The following is a 24,258-nucleotide window of genomic DNA, read 5'->3' as shown; positions in this document are numbered from 1 at the left end:
ACACACCTGACAGGCAGAAACCCATTCTTTGGAAGAAACAGCCTAGGGAGGCTCTGACACAACCACCTGCTCAGATTCAGTCAGCGGCACTACTATTTATCAGAGCCGCTGCATCCCACAAAACAGTATTAGCTGGTGGCTGCAGTAAGTCACAGCAGATGTGCGCCTGCACCTTGGCAGGGGAACCATGTTGAATGAACACTGATAAAAGATTCTAGGTCGCCTGTGGCTCAGAGTGCAGACTGTACATACGTGCGGTTATTTTCAGGAATACCTATTCTCATGGTCTGTCTCACAGGGCTCTAAAATAAAGCCCAGGGTGAAGTGAATGCCACACATTCACAGCGTGTTTGACAGAGATATCACTAGCCGTTGCTAATCATTCCTCACCAAATAATGAGGTCGTCAATGCAATGACTCACACACCCTGACAGATGAATTCTGAATCGGCAGGAGAGCATGTGAAGTGTGTGTGTGTGTGTGTGTGTGTGTGTGTGTGTGTGTGTGTGTGTGTGTGTGTGTGTGTGTGTGTGTGTGTGTGTAGAGGGGCTGAGGCCTTGGAGGCGGACACAAACAGAGACTATGCATATGTGGTTATATTAACATATGAGCACTTGTGCCTATCATGTGTATTAAAGTACCCTCATAAATAGTTGTTCAACACGAATTTGTCCTCTTTCATCCCTGCCCTACTATTTCCCTAACTAGCCACTGCCTGCTGACTCATGCATTCATAATAAATAGATAGCATTGCATAATATGATTATGACCAGACAGAGCTAGGTTAGCCCAAACTTAATCATAAAATTTCTGTTGAAACTCTAAATCTGTGTGAAGTCCTTAATAAGACACTCCCCCTTACTGACAAGTTGTCTGCAGAGCTTCGGGCACAGCATTAGTAACACACAGGAAACTGTCCTCTCATCTGCATAGGAATTAACAAAGACTGCTACCACTGCTAAGGGTTTGTTAGAGGAGAGGATAGGAGAAGAGAGGAGAGGAGAGGAGAGGAGAGGAGAGGAGAGGAGAGGAGAGGAGAGGAGAGGAGAGGAGAGGAGAGGGCAGTGACTAGGGGGGAGGAATCCATTTAAATGAAAGGGAGAAGAGAGGCGTCAGCATTAGCAGTTAATCCACTGCAGTGAGAATGCTTTCTCTCTGCCTGCGGCCTCTAGGCTCCAGTAGTCATCCTGATAGGAAGGCTGTAACAGACACTGCACCGTATCACAAACATCAGATCCGACCCTGACACGAGAGCCATACCGAATAAACAATGCATGGCTTACCAGAAATAAGACTGCAACACACAGATTTAATGTTGAAGCATCATCTATCCACGTGACTGCTCTAAAGCTGCACTAACATGTTATGTCATATTGTGCGTATACATCATATATATATATATATATATATATATATATATATATATATATATATAAAGATGCTACCTCCAAGTCAAGATGCAGTCATAAATCCCTTGCCATTTAAACACATGAGACATTTCCAGTGTTATGAGTCCATGTCCCCTACCCCAGGGGAGGGCCACGACACAAAAGTGCACATACAAAGGGAGCATCTCTCTCTTCCCCTCTCTGTTTCTCTCCCACCCCTTTTTCTCTCACTCACCCACACACTTTCTCTATTTAGCTCACACTTAAAAAGGCTGCCTAAAGATAGAAGCAAGAAGATGAACAGGAGCCAGCAGAGTGTCATGGCAACAACGAGCAGTGGCTCACAAACACTATTTAGACCAGCAACGAAAAAAGTTATAATCAAAGCTGAAATGCTGTAGTATCACCTCCTCAAAGATACAGTTTAGTTAATTTCAATGCCAAGGACGTGCCAGTGCTAAAATCCCCAGGGCTCATCATTCAACAGTTGAGTTAACCGCATATCTCGTGAAAATGGACTAGTTATTGTGCTTGAAATGCTGTGGTTAATCCTGTCTGTCTGTGTAAACAGTTTGAACTGAAGTCCACTGTAAAATAGTAAACCAACACTGTGAACACTCATTCTTGGATTATATTGATCATACATTGCTTGTATAATGAATGCTAATAAATATGTATCACATTAAACATGTGCTCAAAGGTATTTCTTAACAGAATGAAAGAAAAAAATCTGGAGACTCAGAAGAGATTCAATTTAGTATGATCAATTAATAGTGTAAGTGGTGTTTAGCCCTGTGCATTGAAGTTCTATAGGTGTACATGTTGGACACAACCCCAGAAATGTTCACTGCTGTGTCAGGATGTTTCAGAGACACTCTGCATCGCCTTCCACGAGAATCCCCCCGAGGCCACTTGCACATCAAAGCACGGATTCTGAAATGCCTGGTTTCACTTCCTGAGTAGTAATACTCCAACGTACTCTGAAGCTAATTTTACACAGCTGACAAAGACACGTTACACTTTCTCATAGATTCCAACACGACAGGTGTATGAAAACGATTTAATGTCATTCCTTTTTTTGCTGCTGTTGAATTCACTTCACTTGTCTGCGTGTATGCTCTCATCAGATTAAAAAAAAACATCTGAAATGTTGGGTGGCCGATTCAGGATGAGTAATAGCCTAAGAGTACTGGATGACATTAATCTACATGGCCACCATCTTCACGGATCAGTTGCTTCATTATCTGATGAAACATTGACCAGTGCTCTGTCATCTCCATATTAGCAGCACCAGTGAGAGGTTATTTATCAGTCATACTCCTACTCTATTAAACATCCTATTATCTCATCTGCATCTGCTCACATGTGCAATAGGTGAAGCAACTCAGTGTGACGCATGTGGGTGTATGTGTGCGTGCGGGTGTGAAAGCCCTTTAATATCACATATATTTAGCTGTGAAGAAATATTCTAAATTCAAATATATAAATGAATGGATTGAGTTGAAAAAAACAAACAAAACAACATCTCAGATTTGACTGTGAAAATTACTACTTGGCTGGGGAAAATGCAGCATGATGCCAGCTGTGACCATGGCTGTCTGCCTCGCTGTACTGCATTAACTGCAAGATGGACAGGAGTTATACATACAAAGTTACTACCATTAAATGAAGAGTAAATTAAGGTCAAGCCAAAATGATAATTCAGAAATTGATGATGATGACAGAGTACTTAGTTGTCGAGGAAGTGATTTGCACTCAGAGAAATCAACAAAAATTTGCTCAGCAGACGTAAAATTGCAGGACCCTCGGAAATAGCTGCATGCAAGCCATTTGAGCAACAGTTGCGCTATTATGCTATTGAGTAACATGTCACATGTTACAAACTACTCTTTTGGTCTCGCTCTCAGAGGCAGCGCATCCCCAGCTCTCACTCTGGAAACAACCACAGTTGTGAGTGAGTGAGAGAGACAGAGAGGTCTACAGTCTTAAAATGTTTCATGGTATGGGACATTATTTATTAGCTTATTTTGCAATGTGTAGGCATGCGGATCTGCTAAAAGGCATGTTTATGTTTAACTACATATACCTTCACAAGTAATTATGCCTTTCATTGTATTGATCTGCCCTCTTAAGGACATCATTTTGCAAAAAATAATTATCTAATTGGCTCCAACCCATGTGTTTTTTTTAAAAAAAAGTAATAGAACATCATTCTCGGCTTTTTTTTGACAGCCCCGATATATAGCGGTCACAGCTCTTTATTTCTGTGCAAACCTGATGATTTTAATGAATCCCTCTAAAGGCCTTGAAATCCTGAGAGAATGATAAGTAAAATCGATCTGTATTTATGTGTGTGTGTGTTTATGAGTGGTGTGTGTTCGACTCACAATGTTGACCTGCAGTGGTTCTGAACCAGGTCTCAAGAGCCTCCTCCTCCTGCAGCTACCAGAGCCTCCAGACCGCAGACGCACCGACGATGATGACTGACCCATGTCTGCAGGGACAGACACATGCAGACGGGCGGGTAAACAAGTGATCAATTTTACAAACACACATCAATCACCAGTCTGCATATTAATGTTGAAAAAAAAATGCAATGGTACCTGAGGGAGGCAGGAGCAATGCCAATGCAGCGAGGGCACTGGGGGGCAGCGGAAGGGAGCGGCACCGCTGGAGAGTCACCCTGAGCGGGGGCTCTAACGGTGACACACCCGGGGGGCGAGACAAGGCCTAGAGGGTACTGAGTAGTTAGGGCATCTTCTATATTCCATACAGAGTTACTTTGATGCACATGCTCGCACACACAAGGTTGAATGCACACATTCCTCCGCCCTTCAAGTAAAAAAAAAATAAATAAATTCTTCCATACTGCCTCGTCCCATTTTTTTTTTGTTGCACAGAATTAAAGTATTTCACATTCAGCAAGTCTATTCTGGTGCATTGGTCGGTGTGCATGCCCCGCAGCAAACCAAGAGAGACTATACATCATGCCAACCCGGCGGTCTCTCAGGTTAAAATGAACTGACTCTGAGTTAGGGCAACGAGAGGTAGAGCTTATGGGAGCGATGAGGCAGAAAATTGGCCACAGAGAAAGACTGAGAGTGAGGGAGAGAGGGAGAGAAGCCACAAAAAAAGAAAGAAAGAAAGAAAGAAAGAAAGAAAGAAAGAAAGAAAGAAAGAAAGAAAGAAAGAAAGAAAGAAAAGGGTGTGAGAGAGAGAGAGAAAAGGAGAAATAAAGGGAGCGAGAGAAAATGAGCTGAGGGAAAAGCAGCGTCCAGAAATACTGGCCTCTATAAATGGGGCAGAGCATGCATGCATTGTTGCAGCTAACAGTGAGTGGCATAAATACTGGGTTAGTACTGCGCTACCCTTCAAAATCTGTAGTGTGTGTTTGATTCATTATGGACATTATGGTTATATTTATCAGTGAGTTGGAAGCTACCACTGAGACTGTCCACCCACTCATTTTTTTCAACATCATGTTATACTGTATTTTCATGTCTACTATATGTTAGGGCTGCAACTAATAATTATTCCATGTGTTATTAACTAATAATTATTCTGTTGCTTTTTTTTTTTTTTTTACTGAAAATCAATAAATTGTGTGAAAAAAAAGGAAAAATACTCATCACAATCTTCCAGAGCCCAAAGTGATATCTTTAAATTGCTTATTGTGTCCAACCAACTGTCCAAAACTTACAGACTATTTATCATCATATATGAGAAAAAAATCCTCACATTAAAAAGTGTTTGTCTGAAAAATGACTGAAACTATCAATTGATAATTAAATAGTTGACAATTAAATTTCTTTCAATGGACTAATAGATTAATTGAACAGTTGTTGCAGTTACTCAAATATAAATGCATTTTTATCCCTATAATTGATTATGTGACTGCTTATTTGTCCTTTTATGTCTGTGTTTGCTTTTAGGGAAATTATGCATAAAAGCCTGTGTTTGTCATTTGACATCTTACTCTGTGGTGCAGCTCCGTGGACTGCGTCTCCCTAGTAACACTGGTCTCTATGACAGAGCAAGGCCTGGAGCGTGCAGCTGTCCGTCTCTGCCCTGGAGAGTGATGCATGGTAGGAGCAGGCCTGCGTCTCCGTCGGCACAGTGAGCCAACCTCACTATAATGGTTGTAGAGATCTCGGTCGGGGTTGGGCCTCCACGGTTCCAGTACAGCTGAGGCCGGGCGAGGACGAGGGCGCCTGGGCTTGTGAGGTACAGAGGTCTTCTCTGTGCTAGAGTGGGGCACGGCTGGGCACGGCTGTCTTACACTGCTGCCTGTCTGGCTGGCAATCTGCTCACACAGCTGTGATTGGCACAGATACTCAGCAAGTTTGGCCCAGATAAAGGTGCAACATTTTATTTCTTGTGCAGGGGATTAGAAGGAATGTCTCAATAGATTCACCAAAATATACTTGATGATTCCTCTTAGAAGATTATACTAACCACGAGCTCAAGTTCCTAAAGGCAGTGCATCAGGTAGTGAGCCACAGGTGCCAAGACTGCCCCTTAATAGCAGTTACATTTCAGAACACAAGAAAAAACAATACAGCTGTCAGGTAGATATAATTTGTAAACAGTTGGCGTTGAGGGAGGAGGATTTTCCGGGACTCATCATTTCTCCTAAATTGCTTCAGCACTGCACGTTAACACCCTCCCCTAAACACAGATTCCCACAGCCCTTGCCCTTGCATAATAAACCCCTATGAAAGTGTGCTGAGTATTGGAGATGTCACATCTCATTCTGTCATTAGGAGTTGTGGCTAACATGTCCTGACTCGTTGGTGTGACTAGGAGGGCGATGACTAATGCCTCCACTGGAGTGAGGAGGGAAGGGTGCCGTCATGGAGCACAGACGTCACAGAGCTGTAGGGCCACCGCAGTCACACACATGGGCAGCTTCATGGGAAATAGGGTTTCCTTGCAAGCTACTCTCTCCTTGCTAAGCAGGAAAGGACAAACTGCCGATATGATGTTGTCTACTATTGTAATTACTGACTGTTTCCTCATCTCTCCAACAGATGGGGCAAAAGGACAACTGTAGAGTAGTTGCCCAAGTCATGTCCTCACAGGCTGGTCTGCTGAATGTTTTTGTTTCTCCCTGACAGTTAATGAACCACACCTAGGACTTATACCAAGAATACATGAGTAAGAGTTCTGGTGCCATTTATGGTCGAGTTTGCTGTTGATGATTTTAAGAAGCAAAAGAATGGCTGTGGTTAAAACAGTTACATAAATGATATTTTGAGAAGTAATTACATGATGCATGCCTTTGGCAATGTTAATGATGTGGAAATAGCCTGCAATGGAATGTGGTTATGGCATAAATGTGAGACATATTACACATGAATATCTTAACACAACAGTAGTTTAGCAACACAAATGACCAGCTTGTTTAACAAATACATTTATTCAAATCCAGTAGCTGGTAATGAACACAGCTCATTTTGTACTTAAAGTCACATACCTTAAATATTTCCTCTGTGGAATCTGATGCTGGTACACTATTGGTTGTGCTCTCTTTATCACCCTGTTGTGATTGGACATTCACATCCTGCATCTGGTGGGAGTCAGGTGGAGCATCCCTGGAATCCTGCTCATTTCCTGTCTGTCCCTCTACCTTTTCCTCTTGACAGAGACAGTTTAATGGATCCCTCTCAACCTCTGCTCCTGTTTTAGTCTCTGTGTTTGGTTTTGACTGGGAGATATGATTCTCTACTATGGCTGTTGACCTATGGTTTGTCTCTCTGTCTAAATGTTCATCTGTGCCATTAGAACTCTGAAGACCATTGACAGCCGGGGGTCCTGAGCATGCCCTGAAGGCTTTCAGGACCACCTTAGGGGATCGTCCAACTGTCACAGATGCTGAAACCTCGCTGTCAAAGCTACTGGAGTGTGAGGGTTTAGTGGTCACTGGTGACGATGGAATAGGCTGAGATTTTGGAAGTCCGTCACTGTGAAGGGTCAGAGACACACTGTGAATGTTGTCCACTGTGCGCTGTGGGGCCCGTGGGGAGCTCATCTGAGTGCTATCCCCCTCCGGAGGAGTGAAGGAGTGGGATGTTGTCCGCCATTTTCTGGCTGTCTCTGCTACACTGTTGAAAAACTTGAAAAGCCCACCAAAGTGGCCCTTGGTGTCAGAGTGTTTAGGGGGTGGTGGTTGAAAGTCTCTGACACTCTCAAAGTCAACAGAACCATAATCTGATTCCATGGTCTTGTCGAAAGAGTGAAGCTCAGAGTCAAAACTCCTCTCTGAGTAGGCAGGATTGGCCTTCCCCAAAAGGGAAATCCTCCTCAGGTAACTCCAAACATCTTTGTGCCTCCTCCCTCTCCCCTGGTGGGTGTTCGGGCAACCTTTAATCCCAGGCTCTTCACAGCCTGCAGCTGTTTTATTACAGTTGGTTGAGTTGTTGTGGCTTCTTTTAGTATAGCAAACTCTTTCTGGTGGTTTACAACCATTCTGAGTCACAGCCTCTCCTAACACAGTGGGCTGGTGGCTGTCAATAGGAGCTGGCAGGTCAATGTCTTCAAACGAGCAGTCAAATTCTGCCGTGTAGCCAGCATATGAATGCCTCTTGCCACGATTTTTAAGTGTGCCCCTACTGGACTGTTGCGGAGTGCCAATGTTGTGGCAGAAAGATTCTTCATCCACCAAGGAGCTGCCGAATTTAGCAGTGGACAGTTTCCCTGTCTTTCCTCTAAACACAGAGGGAGATTTCAGCTTTTTGAAAGAGCGAACTTTGTCAGCAAATGAGAGTTTAGGGATGGAAGCCTCCCCTGGCAGGATCATAGAGTGGGGTCTGCGCTCCAGCTCTGAGGCAGTTCTCTTGCGGTTCAAGATCTTCCAGATGCCCCCTGTAGCACGGGGCCTCCGGTTGACCTCCTGTCTGTCCTTGACAGGGGTCTGAGGAGAGGCAGCCTGGGTGACTCCCTGCCCATCTGCAGGCCCTGGCCCAGTCTCCTGAATATAAACACTGCTCGTCTCATTCTCCACATCCAGAGAAACATTAAACACTCGGTTGACAAACCCATTAGGGCTGTTACTCTCAGGGGCAGGGTTGTCTGTCTGTTCCATCCTCTCTCATTCTACAGTGTCAGCTATCAGCTCCAATGGACATCATGTCTCAGGCCTTCCTCTCTCTCTCTCTGTAATACCTGGAGGAAGAAAACCACATTTTTATTTAGGACTTTGACATTAAACTTACAGCCTACATTTTCATGCCATGCTTATTCTGTCTTGCTTGTAAGTATATGCCGAATGTATCATATAACATATTCTCAGTGGCGGGCGAGCTGCGTTTTTTTCTACATGGGAGGTCAAACGTTCAAGAATAATAGACATGTAGTGCTACTTGAACACTAAACCACAGTCAGAGCATCAGAGGTCTCATTTTGTGATTTTCAGATAAGGGCTTTTGTACCATGAGTCAACAGTCACAAACACCCACTGCCCCCCATATTTGGTCCACATTATCCAAAGTAATTATTTGAGACACAGTCCCCCGTCCACCATTTAAACCAGGAGGCTGTGTTGTCATGGAAACACTGGTTATTTCAGGCCCTTCTCCGGCTGTGACATCATCATAGCTCAGACAAGCGCCGTCTTTTGAGGAACAAGGAGAAAGATGCTGGCCAATCGCTACACTACTACATGTTAATTACTCTCCGTGTAATAATCCATTTAATGTATAGAAGCCTCCTGAATAAATAGGGACCCCCAGCATTTGATTTGTTGTGTTTCATTCAGGCTGTTCTGTTTGCATAATATCACAATTTCATGTGTAGCCTTTAAAGAAAACTATCAAAAGAGAGTACTCAATATAAAAAACATAGAAATGTTTATGAGGATGATACTCATTTTTGCATGTGTTAGTATTTGCAAGCATTAAATCCATTTTAAGCATTTAATGTTAAATATAAAATGTGACGTGTCTTTAACATCACAGTTTCTTTTAATTGTTCACTACAGGCTCGTAGATATGGTTATAATGGTGTAAACTTTTATACATGTTAAATAGATATATGTATTTATATGTATATAACGATTTTTGTTGTTTTTGGCTTCCATAGACTGTCACAAGCAGCCCAGTCTCCATCTGCAGTTAGCTAAAACTGACTGTACAGGAGCTCAGAGTGGCAGACAGGGTGAGTTAGCTTCTTGTTGGGCAGGCTGGGTGTCTGTCAGTTAGCATTATGTCGTTTTCTTTTTAAATATGGCGTCACTAAAATTGACGTTAACGTTCCAGTTAAGTAATGTAATTTAGTCTGTAGCGTAAAGTTCAGAATGTGAGCCGAGCTGACCGTCTGTGTGAGTTAAACTAATCAATAACTTATCAATAACTTTCATGTCGACTTGTAGTAAATAATGAGAAATAAATAAACGTGTCTCGTTTGGTCGCTTTATTGAGCCGTTAAAGCTAACAAAGTTAACTTACCCGCAGGAAAAAAGAAACGTCCCGTAGCGTCCCGCTGTGCTGGAAGTCAATGAAAACAGCGTCTTTAACACCGGCTCGACATATCCACCGCTGCTTTGACGGGTTTAACTTAAATCCATGAGTAAGGCAGAAGTTATGTTGCGGACAGCGACTCCCTCGTAGAAGCTCCTGGTGTTTTCTTCTTCTTGCCCTCTAAACTAAACTTGGGTCCGCTATCATCAAAGTTAGAGAAAACTCCCGGAGTTAGGGATAGACCGGTGAACTCTTGCCCTGTGAGCTCCTGCAGACGCCGACACTCTGATTTGTGATAATGCTCTCACGCAGACAGCGAGCGACACACACCCTGCGCGCACACACACACACACACACACACACACACACACACACACACACACACACACGGAAAGACACTGTAATTATGCTTGATTCAAACTGTTATCATGTATAACAAGTTTAGAGCAGAGTTAGTTTTCATATATATATATATATATATATATATATATATATATAATTTTAACCTTGGAATGTTTACAGTGCCTTTAATCCTATTTTCCTTCCCTTGACTATCTTATATAATACCAATCTATTATCCATGGTCATTGTAGTTAATATTTTTTTATGTATACTTACAGTTTTTTCACATTTTCTATCCCATTTGTTGGATGGGTTTTATAATGAGACACTTACATATCTCCTGAAAGGAACATCAGTGAAAACAAGTGATTGACTGAACTCTGGTCTCCGTCGCTGATCCTCCTTTGGGATTTGCGTTGAATGTGAAAATCCTTCTATTGAAATGACACAATGGGGGAGAGAGAGCTCGGGGAGGGGAGAACCGAAGGAATTCACAAAAACCAAACAGCTCCAGAGCGCCGCTATAGCTGTGGAAGAGGAGATGGTGGAAGAAGGGGGCCTAAATTTAAACATTTCCTCTTTGTCCTGTTTTGGGCCCATTGTCATCGCATGGCGTTCTCCCTTCTGCACAGGAAGGAGTGGATCTGACATCAACGCTCTCAGGCTGACAATGCCAGGAAGTCTGTCTGACTGTATGTAAATATCTCTATGTGTCCACGCTTCCCTTGCTCTGCCCGAGGAGCCGCTCTCCTCTCTCTGGCCCTCTCTGCCCGGAGCGGCTTTAAGCACTTGAGGTTGTAGTAGTAGTAGTAGCAGTAGCAACATGGTGATTTACATGCTACACTTCCCCCATAACTCATCCGCAACTGTCACTGTGAATTACAGCAACCCCGTCTTCATATGACCTCTGTTCTGATGGAGCATCTTTTGCACATATGTAGACCTAACATGGTCTTATTATATATATATATATATATATATATATATATATATATATATATATATATATATATATATATATATATATATATATATATAAAATATGGTATATGTGTACATATACATATATACATATATACACACACACATATATACCAGCATATTTGCTTTGTTTTTTGTTATTTTTCTCATCACAGTTTTGTGTTGACTTACTCCTTCGCTCCCATTCCCTTGCTTCTTCCCTCCTTGCTGCCCTTACTCACTCACTTCCTCACAACACCAAGCAGTCTTCCTGTTGTCCTCCCCACCTCCACGTCCTCCCGTCAGACATCCTGGCTCAAACATGCCATAATGCTTCGGCTCAGATCTAGCTCATACAGACATAAACGCTTATCTTTTTGAAATATAAATTCATCCAAACAGCACTTCGTATGAATGACAGAAGGCGTGAGGGGGGGGGGGGGGGGGGGGGAATAAAGTGGGGGATGAATGGAGGGAGACAGATTAGAGATTTATAGGCTCTCTACCAGCTGGGCCTGTGTCTGAAATGATAAGTTTTGTTGACGTTTGGCGAGCTGCATGCATTACAGCGAGTTGACTTTGCTGCCTATTTACCGCGAGTGTTGAACACTCCAAACAGAGCTCTTTGAAATGATGTCATTGGCTTCTCATTTTCAGAACAATCGACCTCTTCCTCCTCTTCCTATGACACGGTCCCTGCTGGTGGGTTTGGTGGAGATTACTGGAGACAAACACTTGTTGAGTTTGGGCCCAGCTGTAATTATTTCGCCAGTCTTTGTCAAAGCCGCTGAGTGAAAACAGGCTGCCGTGAAAAAGCTGGCCAGACAGGGAGGGAAGGGGGGGTGGAGGAGTGGGGGTGGGGGTGGGGTGGGGGGGGTGGCAGATATGTTGTGATATCAAATGAAAGGCTTACTGAAGCCTGGGAACTGGATTTGGGAGGTGTTACTCGTGTGAGAGCAGCTGGGAGTTGAGACAAATTTTGTTTTAAGTGCAGGTGTTTGGGAACATTGAGGCCGAAACACTGTGTCGTTGTGTAATATTACTGCAAGTCATAAGATGGGGAGATTGCTGAGTTAAGGGGGATTCGGATGATGCTGTGAGCACATATGGCTCCTTGACAAACTGTGCTACACACACATTAACATTTCTGCCCACTTTTGGTATTAAATATGCCCAGGTAGTCCGCTGCCTCCTGTTGTAGCAGAGAGTTTGAATTACACTGGCATTCCTGACATTCCCTCTGCACTGACCTGCATACTTCTCTAGCCTGGCTGCACATGGCACTATCCCTTAAACACACACACACACACACACACACACACACACACACACACACACACAGCCCATCCTCACAGTTCACAGACACTTTGATCTTAACAGCAATCAGTTTGGGGATAATCAATCAGTTTGAGTTCGAGCTCTCACACACATGGACACACAATTATGTACGAGCTCACATGGCACACACATGGTCACCTGGAATGTGTGAAACAGCTCTGACAGGAAGGTCTCTGTGAAGCAGTCAGTGAGGCTAGCAGCCATCTTAGAGGCAGTGAGAGGAACTTGAAGAGAAAGAAATAATGAGAGGGACAGGACAGAGGGAGAGAGAGAGAGAGTGTGTGCGTGTGTGTGTGTGTGTGTGTGTGTGTGTGTGTGTGTGTGTGTGTGTGTGTGTGTGTGCGTGGAGCTTTCAGCTGGGGACTTTCAGCCATTATCGGGATGAATCTGAAAACAGGAAGGGGGGTTCCATTAAACAAGACGAGCGGAAGACAACCACAGTTCTACTTCCTGTTTTAGAGCAGGGGAGGAAACGGCAGATTTTTTAGGAATTCAAATCAGAATCAACACTCCGGAAAGAACATCTTTACAATGCTCTTGTTTGGACCGAATTATTAGCGTCCACGTGTACTAGCGGTCTTTTTCGTGCAAATATTGCTGTCAGAAGTGTGAGCAGGAAGATGTTTATCCCCCGTCTGTGTCTTTGTGATTGTTTATCCGGCTCTGTATCTTGCTGTACAGGCCTTGGGCTGACTTGGCCGAGTTTGTGGGTCAGCAGCAGTGACAGAAAAAGCAGCCCGGCGCACACAAAACATCCGCTCATCTGGGTGCTTCCACTTCTTTCGGAGAGCAAAGTTTCTGATCGGGAAAACCCAGGAGACGAGGGGGACGAAGGGTGGGACGGCAGCCAGCGTAGGAGGGGAAATTTAACCGAGGAAGAACAAAAGGAGTTAAAACATTGCAGATTATCTTGTGTCTTCTCAGCACAATGTGTCACCGTCGCTGAGAGGAGTTAATGGCTGTGCTCTAAGGCACAATTAGTATTAGTGTGATAGTCAACTGGCATTCCTCTCACTGAATCATCAATGAGGAAGTTGTCTGTTTTATCTCCTTGATGAATGTTGACCTCTGACCACATCATTGTGTCTGGTCAGTGTCCTCTGTGCCGGCCAGGATGTGAAAATAGTGGATCGGGCAGCCCCGTTTTTTAATGGAGATTGAGCAACAGCCACATTATTAGGCCTATTATTTATCACTGGATATAATCCCTCCCTCCATCCCTCTCTATCTCTGTGTCCTCGCTACAGCTCCTTTACCATGTCCTAGTTAGAGGCAGAGGGATATGGGTGGTAAGTGCGAATCTCTCTTCTCATTCTCATTCTCAGAGGAGCAGCTAAAAGAGAGTGAGGCTGTGGTTTCATAACTTTACATCGTGGTTTAATATTCTGAACAAGTAGCACAACCAAATTATTCATTCACGCAAAATCCTGAGATGACAGTCTTTCTCCAAACGAATTGCCAAGGCATTTCATATTAATGCTGTGGTCATTTTAAGGTTGTACAAAGTAAAATGACACATATTGAATTATAATTAGATAGTCCAGTTTTCATAGGACATTTTAAATAATTAAAATGGTCAAACATTACTGACCAGAATTCAGCATTGAGCAGCCAGTCCTAGGTAGAAATAATTTTCTGTATAAGCATTGGACAGGTCTTGCAAGTCTGAAAATTAAAGCTGATGCAGAAATGCCTTACAGAAAAAAAAAAAATCACCCAGAAATGAAAACTCATTTTCTGCTCTACTTCCATACCAGTGGAAAGTTAGGTCAAGTTAGACAACGTAACATTTCTGGAGCATAAAGGCAACATAGCATTGTAGCATTCTACTAAACACTTGAAGTAAATAGGGACTTCTTTCAAAATGTAAAAATCAACCAAAAGTAAAAAAGAAATTGCTTGTCTGATATTGTCCACAAGGATCTGAAAGCCTGGAGATCCAAAATTGATTTTAAAAGATGTTATCAGCACATGGTTGAGCTAATGCGTTTAGCTTAACCGTGACAAGTATGGTTTGAAAAAGGAGTGTAAAAAGACATATCTTTGAATCATCATTTCTGATCTTGGAGCTTTTGGATGAGTTTGGATGAGCCAAATGGAGTAATTTCATAGATTTTGTATTTTTTGGAGGAAATTATCTACTTGAGTTGTTTCGAATTCTGTAATCCTGTTTTTCTGTGAAGCTCCAGAAATGTTTTGTGGACTATAATACATAGACTTTTCATTTTTGGGTGAGCCTTTAAATCCGCGATTCTTGCTATTGGTTGGCAAGAGGTGGCACTGGTTTGAAAAAATAATTCCTTTTCTATGTAAGCCTCTGAGAAAATGACCCTACTTCTCACTCAATTTATTAGCTCATTTAACAGGTTCCTGATGAGTTGATGGTCTCAATATATGGTTCAAGTCTTCTGGATACACCATGATGTTAATTTTTTTTAGAAATGATGGTCCCATTTAGAGAATATTAGACAACAAAGCAGGGTATGCTATAGGGCGTGGCTACACTGTGATTGACAAGTTGCTACCACAGGTCGTCTTCAGATCAAACAGTATCCATTCCAGCTCCAACCTCTTGTCAAAATATGGTCACTTCCGGCTACAAATAACCAGGCTGTAAACAGTTATAATGCTGATGCTTGAAAACAGTCCTCCACAAAACAATGGGTGATGTCACAATGGGCCTACACTTGGTTTAAATGCCTAAATGGACAGGCCTTAGCATACTAGGGACCAATATAGGTATATCCTTTCTTTGTCACAATTCAAAGATAGGGCACTTTTGGATCTAAATATATTGAATGTGTGGGGGCTACAATTTGGAAGAACTTATGAAGTGAGAAGCTGTTACCGTTGTTATCTTTACTCTGTTGTCTTATTATTATCATTGTCATTATCTGAAATTAAAAGAGGACATATGGTATTTTAGTAAAAAAGAAAAAAAAAAAGCTTGGCCTATTTGTATAATAATCTTCTTAGCTCAATTTGCATCTCATAACTTTCTTGCAACTCTGCAATGTAGCAGAGGCATAATGGTCCTTGTTGTTCATGAACCACTATGGAAATGAGTTGTTTTCACTCTGTGTCATTATGCAAAACACCTAGTTTGTGTTTCAGGCTATTTATAGTTTAGTCTTATATTGTCTCAATTTGTATTTTATGTTCCTGTATGTCCATGCCTTGTCTGGATTTGTGTCCTTATTTATAGTCTCCTTTTTTTCACAACATTTCCACATTCACATTCATATTTACATCATAAGTGCGTGATGTATAGGTTGTCTTAGGACAGACGTAAACCAAAGAAGCATGTCAAAAAGCCTATGTTCTGTAGTTTGAATGTACTTGATCTGTTCTGTGTATGCACCCCTCCCCGCCATCGTGATCAACCCCCGGTGTCTTCAAACACGCGCACACGCTTAGATCCTCTCTGTTAGGCTGATGTAACTGCTTGCACAGGTTGTTAGACTTGCCTGATATCCCAAAGCAGAAATCCACTCAGGTGAAGAGAGACATCTAGAGGAATCAGCTGAAACAGTTCTCTTAATTTATTTACCAACACAGTTCAAATGACTTTTAATTCACATGTCCAATTCACTGCATGTCTTTGACCACGGAATACACAAAAGGATTTCTGCACAGGACGCTGCCGGCCACTAAAAACACGCTGCCACTCAACTTAAAGCTGAAAGCTGAAACTTTCTTTGCACCAGTGTGCAGTTGAGGGCCTCCTCCACATGATGGCACTCTGGCTCTTCCAAATGACACCCTTGTGTCTTGCCAGTGACGGAGTGGATTACAAGACAATCCTTTATTATTAAAAATCTGATATAGTGTGCGTTTGAGAATATTGTCTATTTCAGGGGTAATACCACACAGGCAAATCCAGGTTCCAGGGGAATCAAACTGATAGAGTGAAACCGGAGGAATTGATCTAAAATGATGAAATGAAATTGACCAAATTTGCTGGGAGAATTTTAATTAACTACCAGCGTTCCGAAGTTTAGTTCAGTCTCTCATTGGATTATTGGTAGCTGTTAGATAGGTCCAATAAGAAACTGCTACCAAACCTGATAAAGGGCTGTGATTGTGCTCTGCACTATCTGAAACCTGAATTTAGGCATAGTATTAATGGCAGAGATACCCTAAGGCTCCTCTCCCCATGATGAAGGTGTAGTTACAAGTGCTGTAATTCCATAGAAAAGACCAGCCATACGTGATACCAGGAATCCTCTCCATTGGGATTCAGCCTTTAGCCGCGTGTCAATCAATGGACCATGGTCATACTGTTGAAGCTGTGACCGCAGATACATTTTTTGAGAGAATGTGCCTCGGGCTAAAAAGTAATTTGGTGTGAAAGTAAAGAATTAGACCTCGGAGATGTGGCTAGCATTAAAGTTAGATGTGATTAAAGCTACAGGCATCGATTGGATCTCTGTTACAAGGTACCGAGCCTCGGGATGTTCTGCAGAATGGCGGAATCGCTCCATTCAATTTCATGATTTTCCACTGTAACTCTGTGAGATGATTTCATTTGCTTTACACATTTGCAAAGAGGTTCAGTCAAAGAAAGAGGAGAAGAAACACTTTTGCTGGCCAGTTCCATAGGAGCGGCGGATGCCTAATTGATACAAGTAAGGTAAAGGCTTGGTTTAAATTAATAGCTACAAGTCAAGTGGAACTTTCTCATTTATTATTCAGTGAAGCACATCGTCCTTGCTTAAAGGCCTTCAGAGGCAAGATAAGAGGCTTTTTAATCTCTGTATGGGAGACATACGTCTGTCTCAGCCCTCAATTCCAATCAGTCAAGATGAGGTGAAACCAGTAAAGACAATGTTCTCGTGTGTTTGTCGTTTTCATCCATCTCACCTGCGCGTTCATTTATTTATGTGTGCTTATTGAGAGTACAGAGAGTGCGGGGGAAAAAAAGAGGTATCCTGGTTATTAGAGGGAAAACTGTTGAAGAGGTTAGCGCCTAGCACTCCAAGCTGAAGCCACTTTCGCTTTCATGTTAGCAGCTGTCCAAGCCCAAAATGGCCAATTACCATCATTTCTCTGCTGGTGGTGGTAATGTTAGTGAGATAGTCAGAGAGAGACAGAGAGAGAGGGGGATAGAGAGAGAAAGAGAGAGTAACACTGAGGGAATCGGCAGCAGATGAGGTAGAGGCAGCTGAGATAAGCCTGAAAAGAAAAAAAAAAAAAAAAAGCATATTTCCATGGCATGGAAATCAGACAACATCGACCGTGACAGAAGGTGAATCCATCATCTGCAAAGGAAATAGATTCAATTAGATGGGTCCTTCTGGTGCATGAATATAAAGAGAGATTGTTTTTATGGTAATAATGATTGTAATTGCAATGTCTCTGAGTCCTTTCACGTTGATTATTTAGTGCAAATAAGCAGAGAAACACGTAGCGACAATGTACATGACGAAACACACATAAATACAAATGGACAAAGGAAGGAGGAAAATAGGAAAAAAAAAGGAACGAGAGAAACAAGCGTGCAGTATCTCCACATATTCAAGTCTGTAAGCATGCATGTGTTATTATTATTGAGAGTGCGATGAAGAGCGAGTTTCCCCCAGAGACTCCTCTACTGATCTGTGTCTCAGTGTTTCAGTCTGATCTTTGCCAGGAGGTAAATGCTGCTGGAGCTTGAAAGACGGCATGCGCATTATTTCTTATGGGAAATATATGATATTCACTTAGCAACAGAATGATGTTTTTATCACACTTTCTCACAGCTTAAAAAAAGCTAATCAACGTGAGCCGATCTGAGTCAGACACCGCGAATGCTTAAAAAGTAAATACATGTCGCTGGATCTTTTTTCTAACCAGTTTGTTTTCTGATAATCCCTCCTGGAACATGTTGCTTTACAGCTCCCCATCACACCTCAACCAAGGGCAAGGTCCATCTGAAAGAGGTGGCATTTCTCGCCCGTGTTTGATGAAAGTTCGCCACGTGTCTTTTTCATCAAGGTTGATAATGAAGCACGTAATGGTACATGTGGGTGACTTGTGGTGGCCGCCACTGGAAAAGGAATATAGACTGTTTTCTGACCTTTCATTCGACTGGCTAGACCTTACCAACGGTTTGACGGATCAATATCAGACTGTCTTGTCCGACAGAAAAGAAAGAGACTCACAATTTTGTTGACAGAGTATGATCGGGGAGTTAAGGTGAACAGTGGCAGAGGGGTTTAAAAACACCTGTATGGGGAGAGTGATGATGCCGAGACTGGAGGAAAATGGCACTGCTGAGCTGAATGAACATTGCTTTGAAAGAAAGGGAGAAACATTTAACCAGGCAAATTTTTGTGTATGCTCTTTTGCTCGCTTTCAAGACGCCCATCGTCCTCCACGGTCCAGCCTCAAGCTGCGGCCCTGTTAATTCTTATTTCAGGCCTTTGCCACGATAAGTAATCAAGCACTCCACATGCTGAGTTTATTTTCATTTGATTAATTCTAATGTGCCTGTTCTCAGCCTGCGATGATAACAATGAGGGTTGCATGTCTCACTGCCTCCATCTGTCCTACCAAAGCATGTCTGGGAACACAACATCACCAGAACACCAGAACGGTTAATCTGCCTTATTTACTTCTCCCAATATGGCTGCTTTGTCACACACATCGTTTGTCCTCCAGGATAAATATTTCCCTAGCGTTTGGTGCACACTAAATGTTGATTTATCCTCAGCCTGTTAAACTGGCCAATCTGCATATGGCGTGTTTGTGTTTTGTCAGGATGCATCCACTGTGACAATATATACTATAATTATCATCTAAGTGTGACAGCAGAGCTGGAATCCATTCATTGGTCTGCAGAGACCTGTGTGTGTGTTTGAGACAGAGAGAGTGTGAACTGAGTTGTCAAATTGTTGCTATGTATTGAAGATGTCTGGTCAGACAAAGGGCTGATTTAATAGAAGAACAATTTAATGTTGTCTAGTTTCATTGTAATGAACAAGATCTGGACTCATTTTGTTCTCCTCAAAGGAGAGAAATAAGCGGGGAGTCAGAGGGAGAGGGAATAAGAAAGAGATGAAGATCTGATTCGTTGTCGAGCTATTTATGTTGCTGAAAGAAAAGAGAATTTGGAGCAGGCCATTTAACTTAATGCTCTCTCTTCTTTGCTAACGGTCTGAAGATAATTAGTATTACTAATCAAAACACTTGTGTCTCCTCTCCCCTGGTGTGTCATCTTCCCCCAGGGCCATTGTAAACTGTCTATTGCTATGAAGGCCACTCAATTGTTCCTTTTATGTTTCCATTGGATATACATGAGCACAGTCTAATGCATTTCCCAGCTGCACTCTATATCGTCCCCAGTTCGTTGTTTTCATATCACCAAGCATCATATAAAAAACCCCCTTAAATCACCACCATATTTTACTGGTTTGGATTCAAATATATCAACCAGTCTTAATTGGATAGATGCAAATTAAACAGAGAACCGAGTATGTAGCATTAGCTCAAGAGCCATGCATTAGTAAGTGATTAGTTGCCATTAGCTCAATAGTTCTGCTGGTTTCTGCTAAATGTATCAATTAATTAGTTGATTAACTGATAAGTGGAAAATGGATCGAGGCTATTATTTGACAGCTTGACATCATTTATTTACCAGGAACAAATGCCAGAGATTTTGCGAGCTGGTTCATATTTTGTAATATTTTAAATAAAACCTGCAACTAACCATTATTTCCGTTATTATTTATTCACTCACCTTGATGATTTGTTTTTCTTATTAGCGGATTCATTCTTAAATCTTAAATGTCAGAAAATTGTGAAAAAATGTCCATCACCATGGTCCATGGCGACGTCTCAAATAGTTTTATTTTCTTGGACCATCCGTCTGAACCCCAAAGATAGTTAATTTATAATGATGTCAAACAGAGAAAAGCAACAAATCCTTCCATTTAAAACCAGAAAGTGTTTTACGTTTTTGCTCGCCAATGAAAGATTAATAGCTTATTAGAGTTTTTTTCATTTTCTGTCAGTTAACTTATCAACAAAACAATTTTAGTAGCAGACTAGTTTTAACTAGTTTTCAATTGTTGGTCAAAGTACATACTTTAAAGACGTAATGTTGGGCTCCTGAGGCTGTATAATAGATTTTTACATTTTATAGGTTAAAGAAATCATTAATGATCAAACAACGTGATCAAATCACGTCGAACGTGATTTGGCGCCCCCACTAGAGTTTCTAAGAGTAACACCACTGTGTTAAATACAAATCCCAGGGTGGTAACCATTTGTCAGATGTAATGTAGGTGCAAAGTACAAATGAAACTCATTGTATCATAACAATGTGAGTAAAGCTGGTATCTTGAAGTAAACATGTACGTAACAGTGATCCTACCCTCTCACTGAAGTTATGTAGTGATGGGGGGGCAGAGTGGCTGAGAGAGAGACACCATTCACCCTATCACAAGACACAAAAACATCAAAATGATTCTGAAGCTGTTATTTATTTATTTTTTTAACAAATGGTTACAGAGAAAGACACACAAGACTCTGAGTCTACAGCCATTTCTTTGTGAGGCTGTACTTAGTGTGGTGCTTTGGATGAATTGCTACCTCCTGCATGCTAACATGCTCACACTGAAGATACAAACATGGTGATATTTACCATTTAGTTTAGCGTAACAACAAACTAACCTTTGCCAAACAAATTTGTCACAGCAATCAATTTGGTAGTTATTGAGATATTTCAGTCTGGACTGAAGTGGTCGACCGACAGAGAGACATGGAGCTTTGACGCTAGCATGGCTGTGAATTACAAACCTGGACACTCAAGCAGCACAATTATAAAAGTGTAAAAGCAGGGTGACATTAGAACAGGTGAGTTATAATCCCAAATGTGATTAATTACAAAGGATTTACTGAGAGGCTAAATGGAAGGGCTAGGAAGCAGTTTCTGGTTCCTGTTTTTTTTTTTTTTTTTTGCAGTGCTTCTCTCTACTTGACACTTTTCTCTGGATGGTGTGTATTAGCATAGGGGGGGAATGGTTGTGTGTGACTTCATCTCAATAAATTACAGCCTGTCATGGATTATAGATTAATTAGTTTTTCCTTACCTGAGAGCAATGAGTAGAATCCAGTGGTGAAAAGACCAATTTTACACATCTCTGATTAAAATAGTGTCAAATTACTTTTCAGAAATATGAGCCTGCAGGAAATTGTTGAATTTTACTTTTGTTTTCACACCGGCAGACTCTAATGGGGTTGGAGCAGGGCTCCTGGTCTACTGAGCTGTGCATAACAAAGCCACAATTGTAAAGCAATTTCTGTGTAATGTGAATTAACAGTGAAAATTCGACACATTGTATCCTCAGATGTGGCCTAGCACAGCTACAGTTCTCCATTGTGGAGTTTTAGTTTGAAACATCTGAAATCCACACATGTATTTACATGGAAAGGTATGTTGTTCTAAAGCTTCTATTATGGTCGGTACGTCAGTGAATACTCAGTATTGATAAAGAAATAACGTTCAACTTCAACCTTAAAAAAACAGAATTCATTACACAGGTTCCATTCTAAGCTCAAACAGTGTGACTTCTAGTGTGTTTATAAAGTCTGAAAGAAATAGAAAATAAAAATCGACCCTGAGACGAACCTCACAATTTATATTTCCAGCAGCAGGCAGCCATTTTCATCAATCAAACTTTGACAAAACTACTGTGTATCACCTGCCCAGGCAGCAAACAGACAGATTTAGTGCCTAAACTCTAAAACACTGGATGCAGTTTCTACACATAAGTAGCATGGCATCACATCCACCACTACTGATGAAAATCCCTCAGCTTGACTCACAGAAATGTTCACGGACGAGTCAATTCCTCTTCATTCTCCAACTACAGACGATCAAAGGAAAGACACTGTTAGCTCAAATGAAATTTGAATTTCTCTGGGTTTTAACATTGTTGGAAACATTTGGGATGATTAAACTACACAGCACAATAAATATATAACAAAGCTGCAGTCGTTTTTCAATGCTTTTATTGCAGAAATGTTACATAGTATGTTTTAAAAACCAAGAAATTTTGGTTGGTGGAGACCAAACTAGAGGTAAAAAGAGTAAGAATGAAAGCTTTAGACACCAAGATACCAACGCATCCTTTACCTAAACTGAATATGTCAACTGTAAGCATGAACAGCGGTCTCCTGAGTGAAGGTCATGTGCTCGTTAAACCCCGACTGTCCATCCTTGACCTCCTCCCTCTCCATCCCTGTGGGTTGTGCAGGAACAAGTCCGATCCATGGAGTTCAAACGCTCCGACCAACAGGACCCTGCCAATGTCCCAATGCCAGACACCACAGGCCAACCCCAGAAGTCCTGTGTCTCTGCCTCGATGTGTCAGAGCTGTTTCAGCTACACAAGTGGAGCCTGCACCATATTAAGCCTGCAGTTTTAATGTTGTGGCTGAACAGTGAATATGGTTGTTTTTCTAACGAGGACCGGTTCCCTGAGACGTGTAAGTACGCACTGCATGCTGAATGTATGCCACCGCGTTCTGGTGATTGTAAGCCTTCAATTGACTGAAAATTGACGAATGCAGCCACATTCAAGGTTGAATTATTTGTATTTGAATGTGTGAATCGCATGTCTGCAGTCCGCAGGAGTCATGCCAGTGGAGTAGGAGTAGCTAGCAGTCATCCTCAACAGCAGCAGCAGCTTCCTTTATGGTAATTTCACCAAAAATTGGAGACATGTCAATGTTGTGTTTATTCCAAGTGTGGTTATTGACACGGTGCCAAATAATTAATTTACCTCACTTGAAAACATTATTATTCATGAGTCACCTTTTGCAGCGAAAAACCAGTGATCATCCAAAAAGCTGTTGAGGGCTAAGCCTGGATCAAAACGGAACAAGACAGCGAGAGCCGCTGCCACTGACAGTCCCTGGAGAGAGAGCAACCTTGATGGGTTTCAGACACTGTTGGTGTCTGACAGGGTTGTTTTGTCTCTCCCTAGTGCCCTTATTCATGAAACCTCGCAGAAAACCCAGATCAAACTTGCTCAGCGCTCCCTGTGCCTGATGATGGAAAATGATATCTAAATAAAATATGAAAACTTAGTTCGCTTGAAAGTTTTTTTGTAAAGCTGTTTATTGTCAGATACGTGCGAGGTATGTGACAACTGAAGAGGCAGAATGTGTGTATTTGAGATGCAAAGGAAAAAAAAAAAGCTTGCTAATTTGAAATCTCATGCATATTCAGATATTAAGGTAGGGCAGCCTCGCTCTTGAAGATGTTTCAGAGTGTTCCAGCTTTACTCATCTGTCACACACTTTGTACTTTGCAAGAAATCTTCTGGGAGAGGGTTCATATGTTTTGCAAAAAGACTCCTTTCAACATCAGCACTTGGCAAGCGATCAGCCCCTCAGCCAACTCAGCTGTATGCATGTTGGAACGGGTGCATAATAAGAAAATGGTCTTAAGTGTGAAAAATATCATTATTCCTCATTTAGCAACTCTTCTAAACTCATCAGCACAAGTTCTACCGTAGAGGATAGGGTGCTCCCGCAGCTGCTGTGATTATGTGAAATATGCGATCAGTGCGTGTGTGTGTGTATGCATAATTCAGCTGCACGTGTGTTTGCGTGCTTGCATTTGTATGTGCATGTGTGGGTGTGTGTCCCTATGAGACAGGATTAAGTGTAGATAGAGTTTTCAGGGTAGAACCGATCTCTCGGAGAGACGGGGGTCTCTGGGCTCTTAGCTCTGAGCCCCACTTCTCCTCCTCGGCATTTCCCTCCCACTCCTCTCGGCACCAT

The 24,258-nt window shown here is 42.0% G+C and overlaps 1 protein-coding gene across 5 annotated transcripts in view; it reads right to left on the bottom strand.

Annotated features, from left to right (window-relative positions):
- LOC119007024 (rho guanine nucleotide exchange factor 9) overlaps positions 1-10,185 on the bottom strand; it is a 47,027-nt gene extending 36,842 nt beyond the window's left edge. For 4 of the 5 annotated variants that reach the window (XM_037076302.1, XM_037076304.1, XM_037076305.1 and 1 more), the window contains exons 1-5: positions 9,833-10,185; positions 6,865-8,552; positions 5,365-5,703; positions 3,992-4,118; positions 3,776-3,882 (exon numbers count right to left, since the gene is read on the bottom strand). In XM_037076302.1, the coding sequence (XP_036932197.1) occupies positions 3,776-3,882; positions 3,992-4,118; positions 5,365-5,703; positions 6,865-8,472 (2,181 nt within the window). In that variant the 5' untranslated portion in view covers positions 8,473-8,552; positions 9,833-10,185. The remainder of the gene's footprint in view (positions 1-3,775; positions 3,883-3,991; positions 4,119-5,364; positions 5,704-6,864; positions 8,553-9,832) is intronic. The other variant, XM_037076306.1, reaches the window with a different exon arrangement.
- Positions 10,186-24,258: the final 14,073 nt, after the last annotated feature.

This window comes from Acanthopagrus latus, chromosome 18, assembly GCF_904848185.1.
Source record: "Acanthopagrus latus isolate v.2019 chromosome 18, fAcaLat1.1, whole genome shotgun sequence".
Taxonomy (NCBI): domain Eukaryota; kingdom Metazoa; phylum Chordata; class Actinopteri; order Spariformes; family Sparidae; genus Acanthopagrus; species Acanthopagrus latus.
This window is presented reverse-complemented; position numbering and strand designations above follow the sequence as displayed.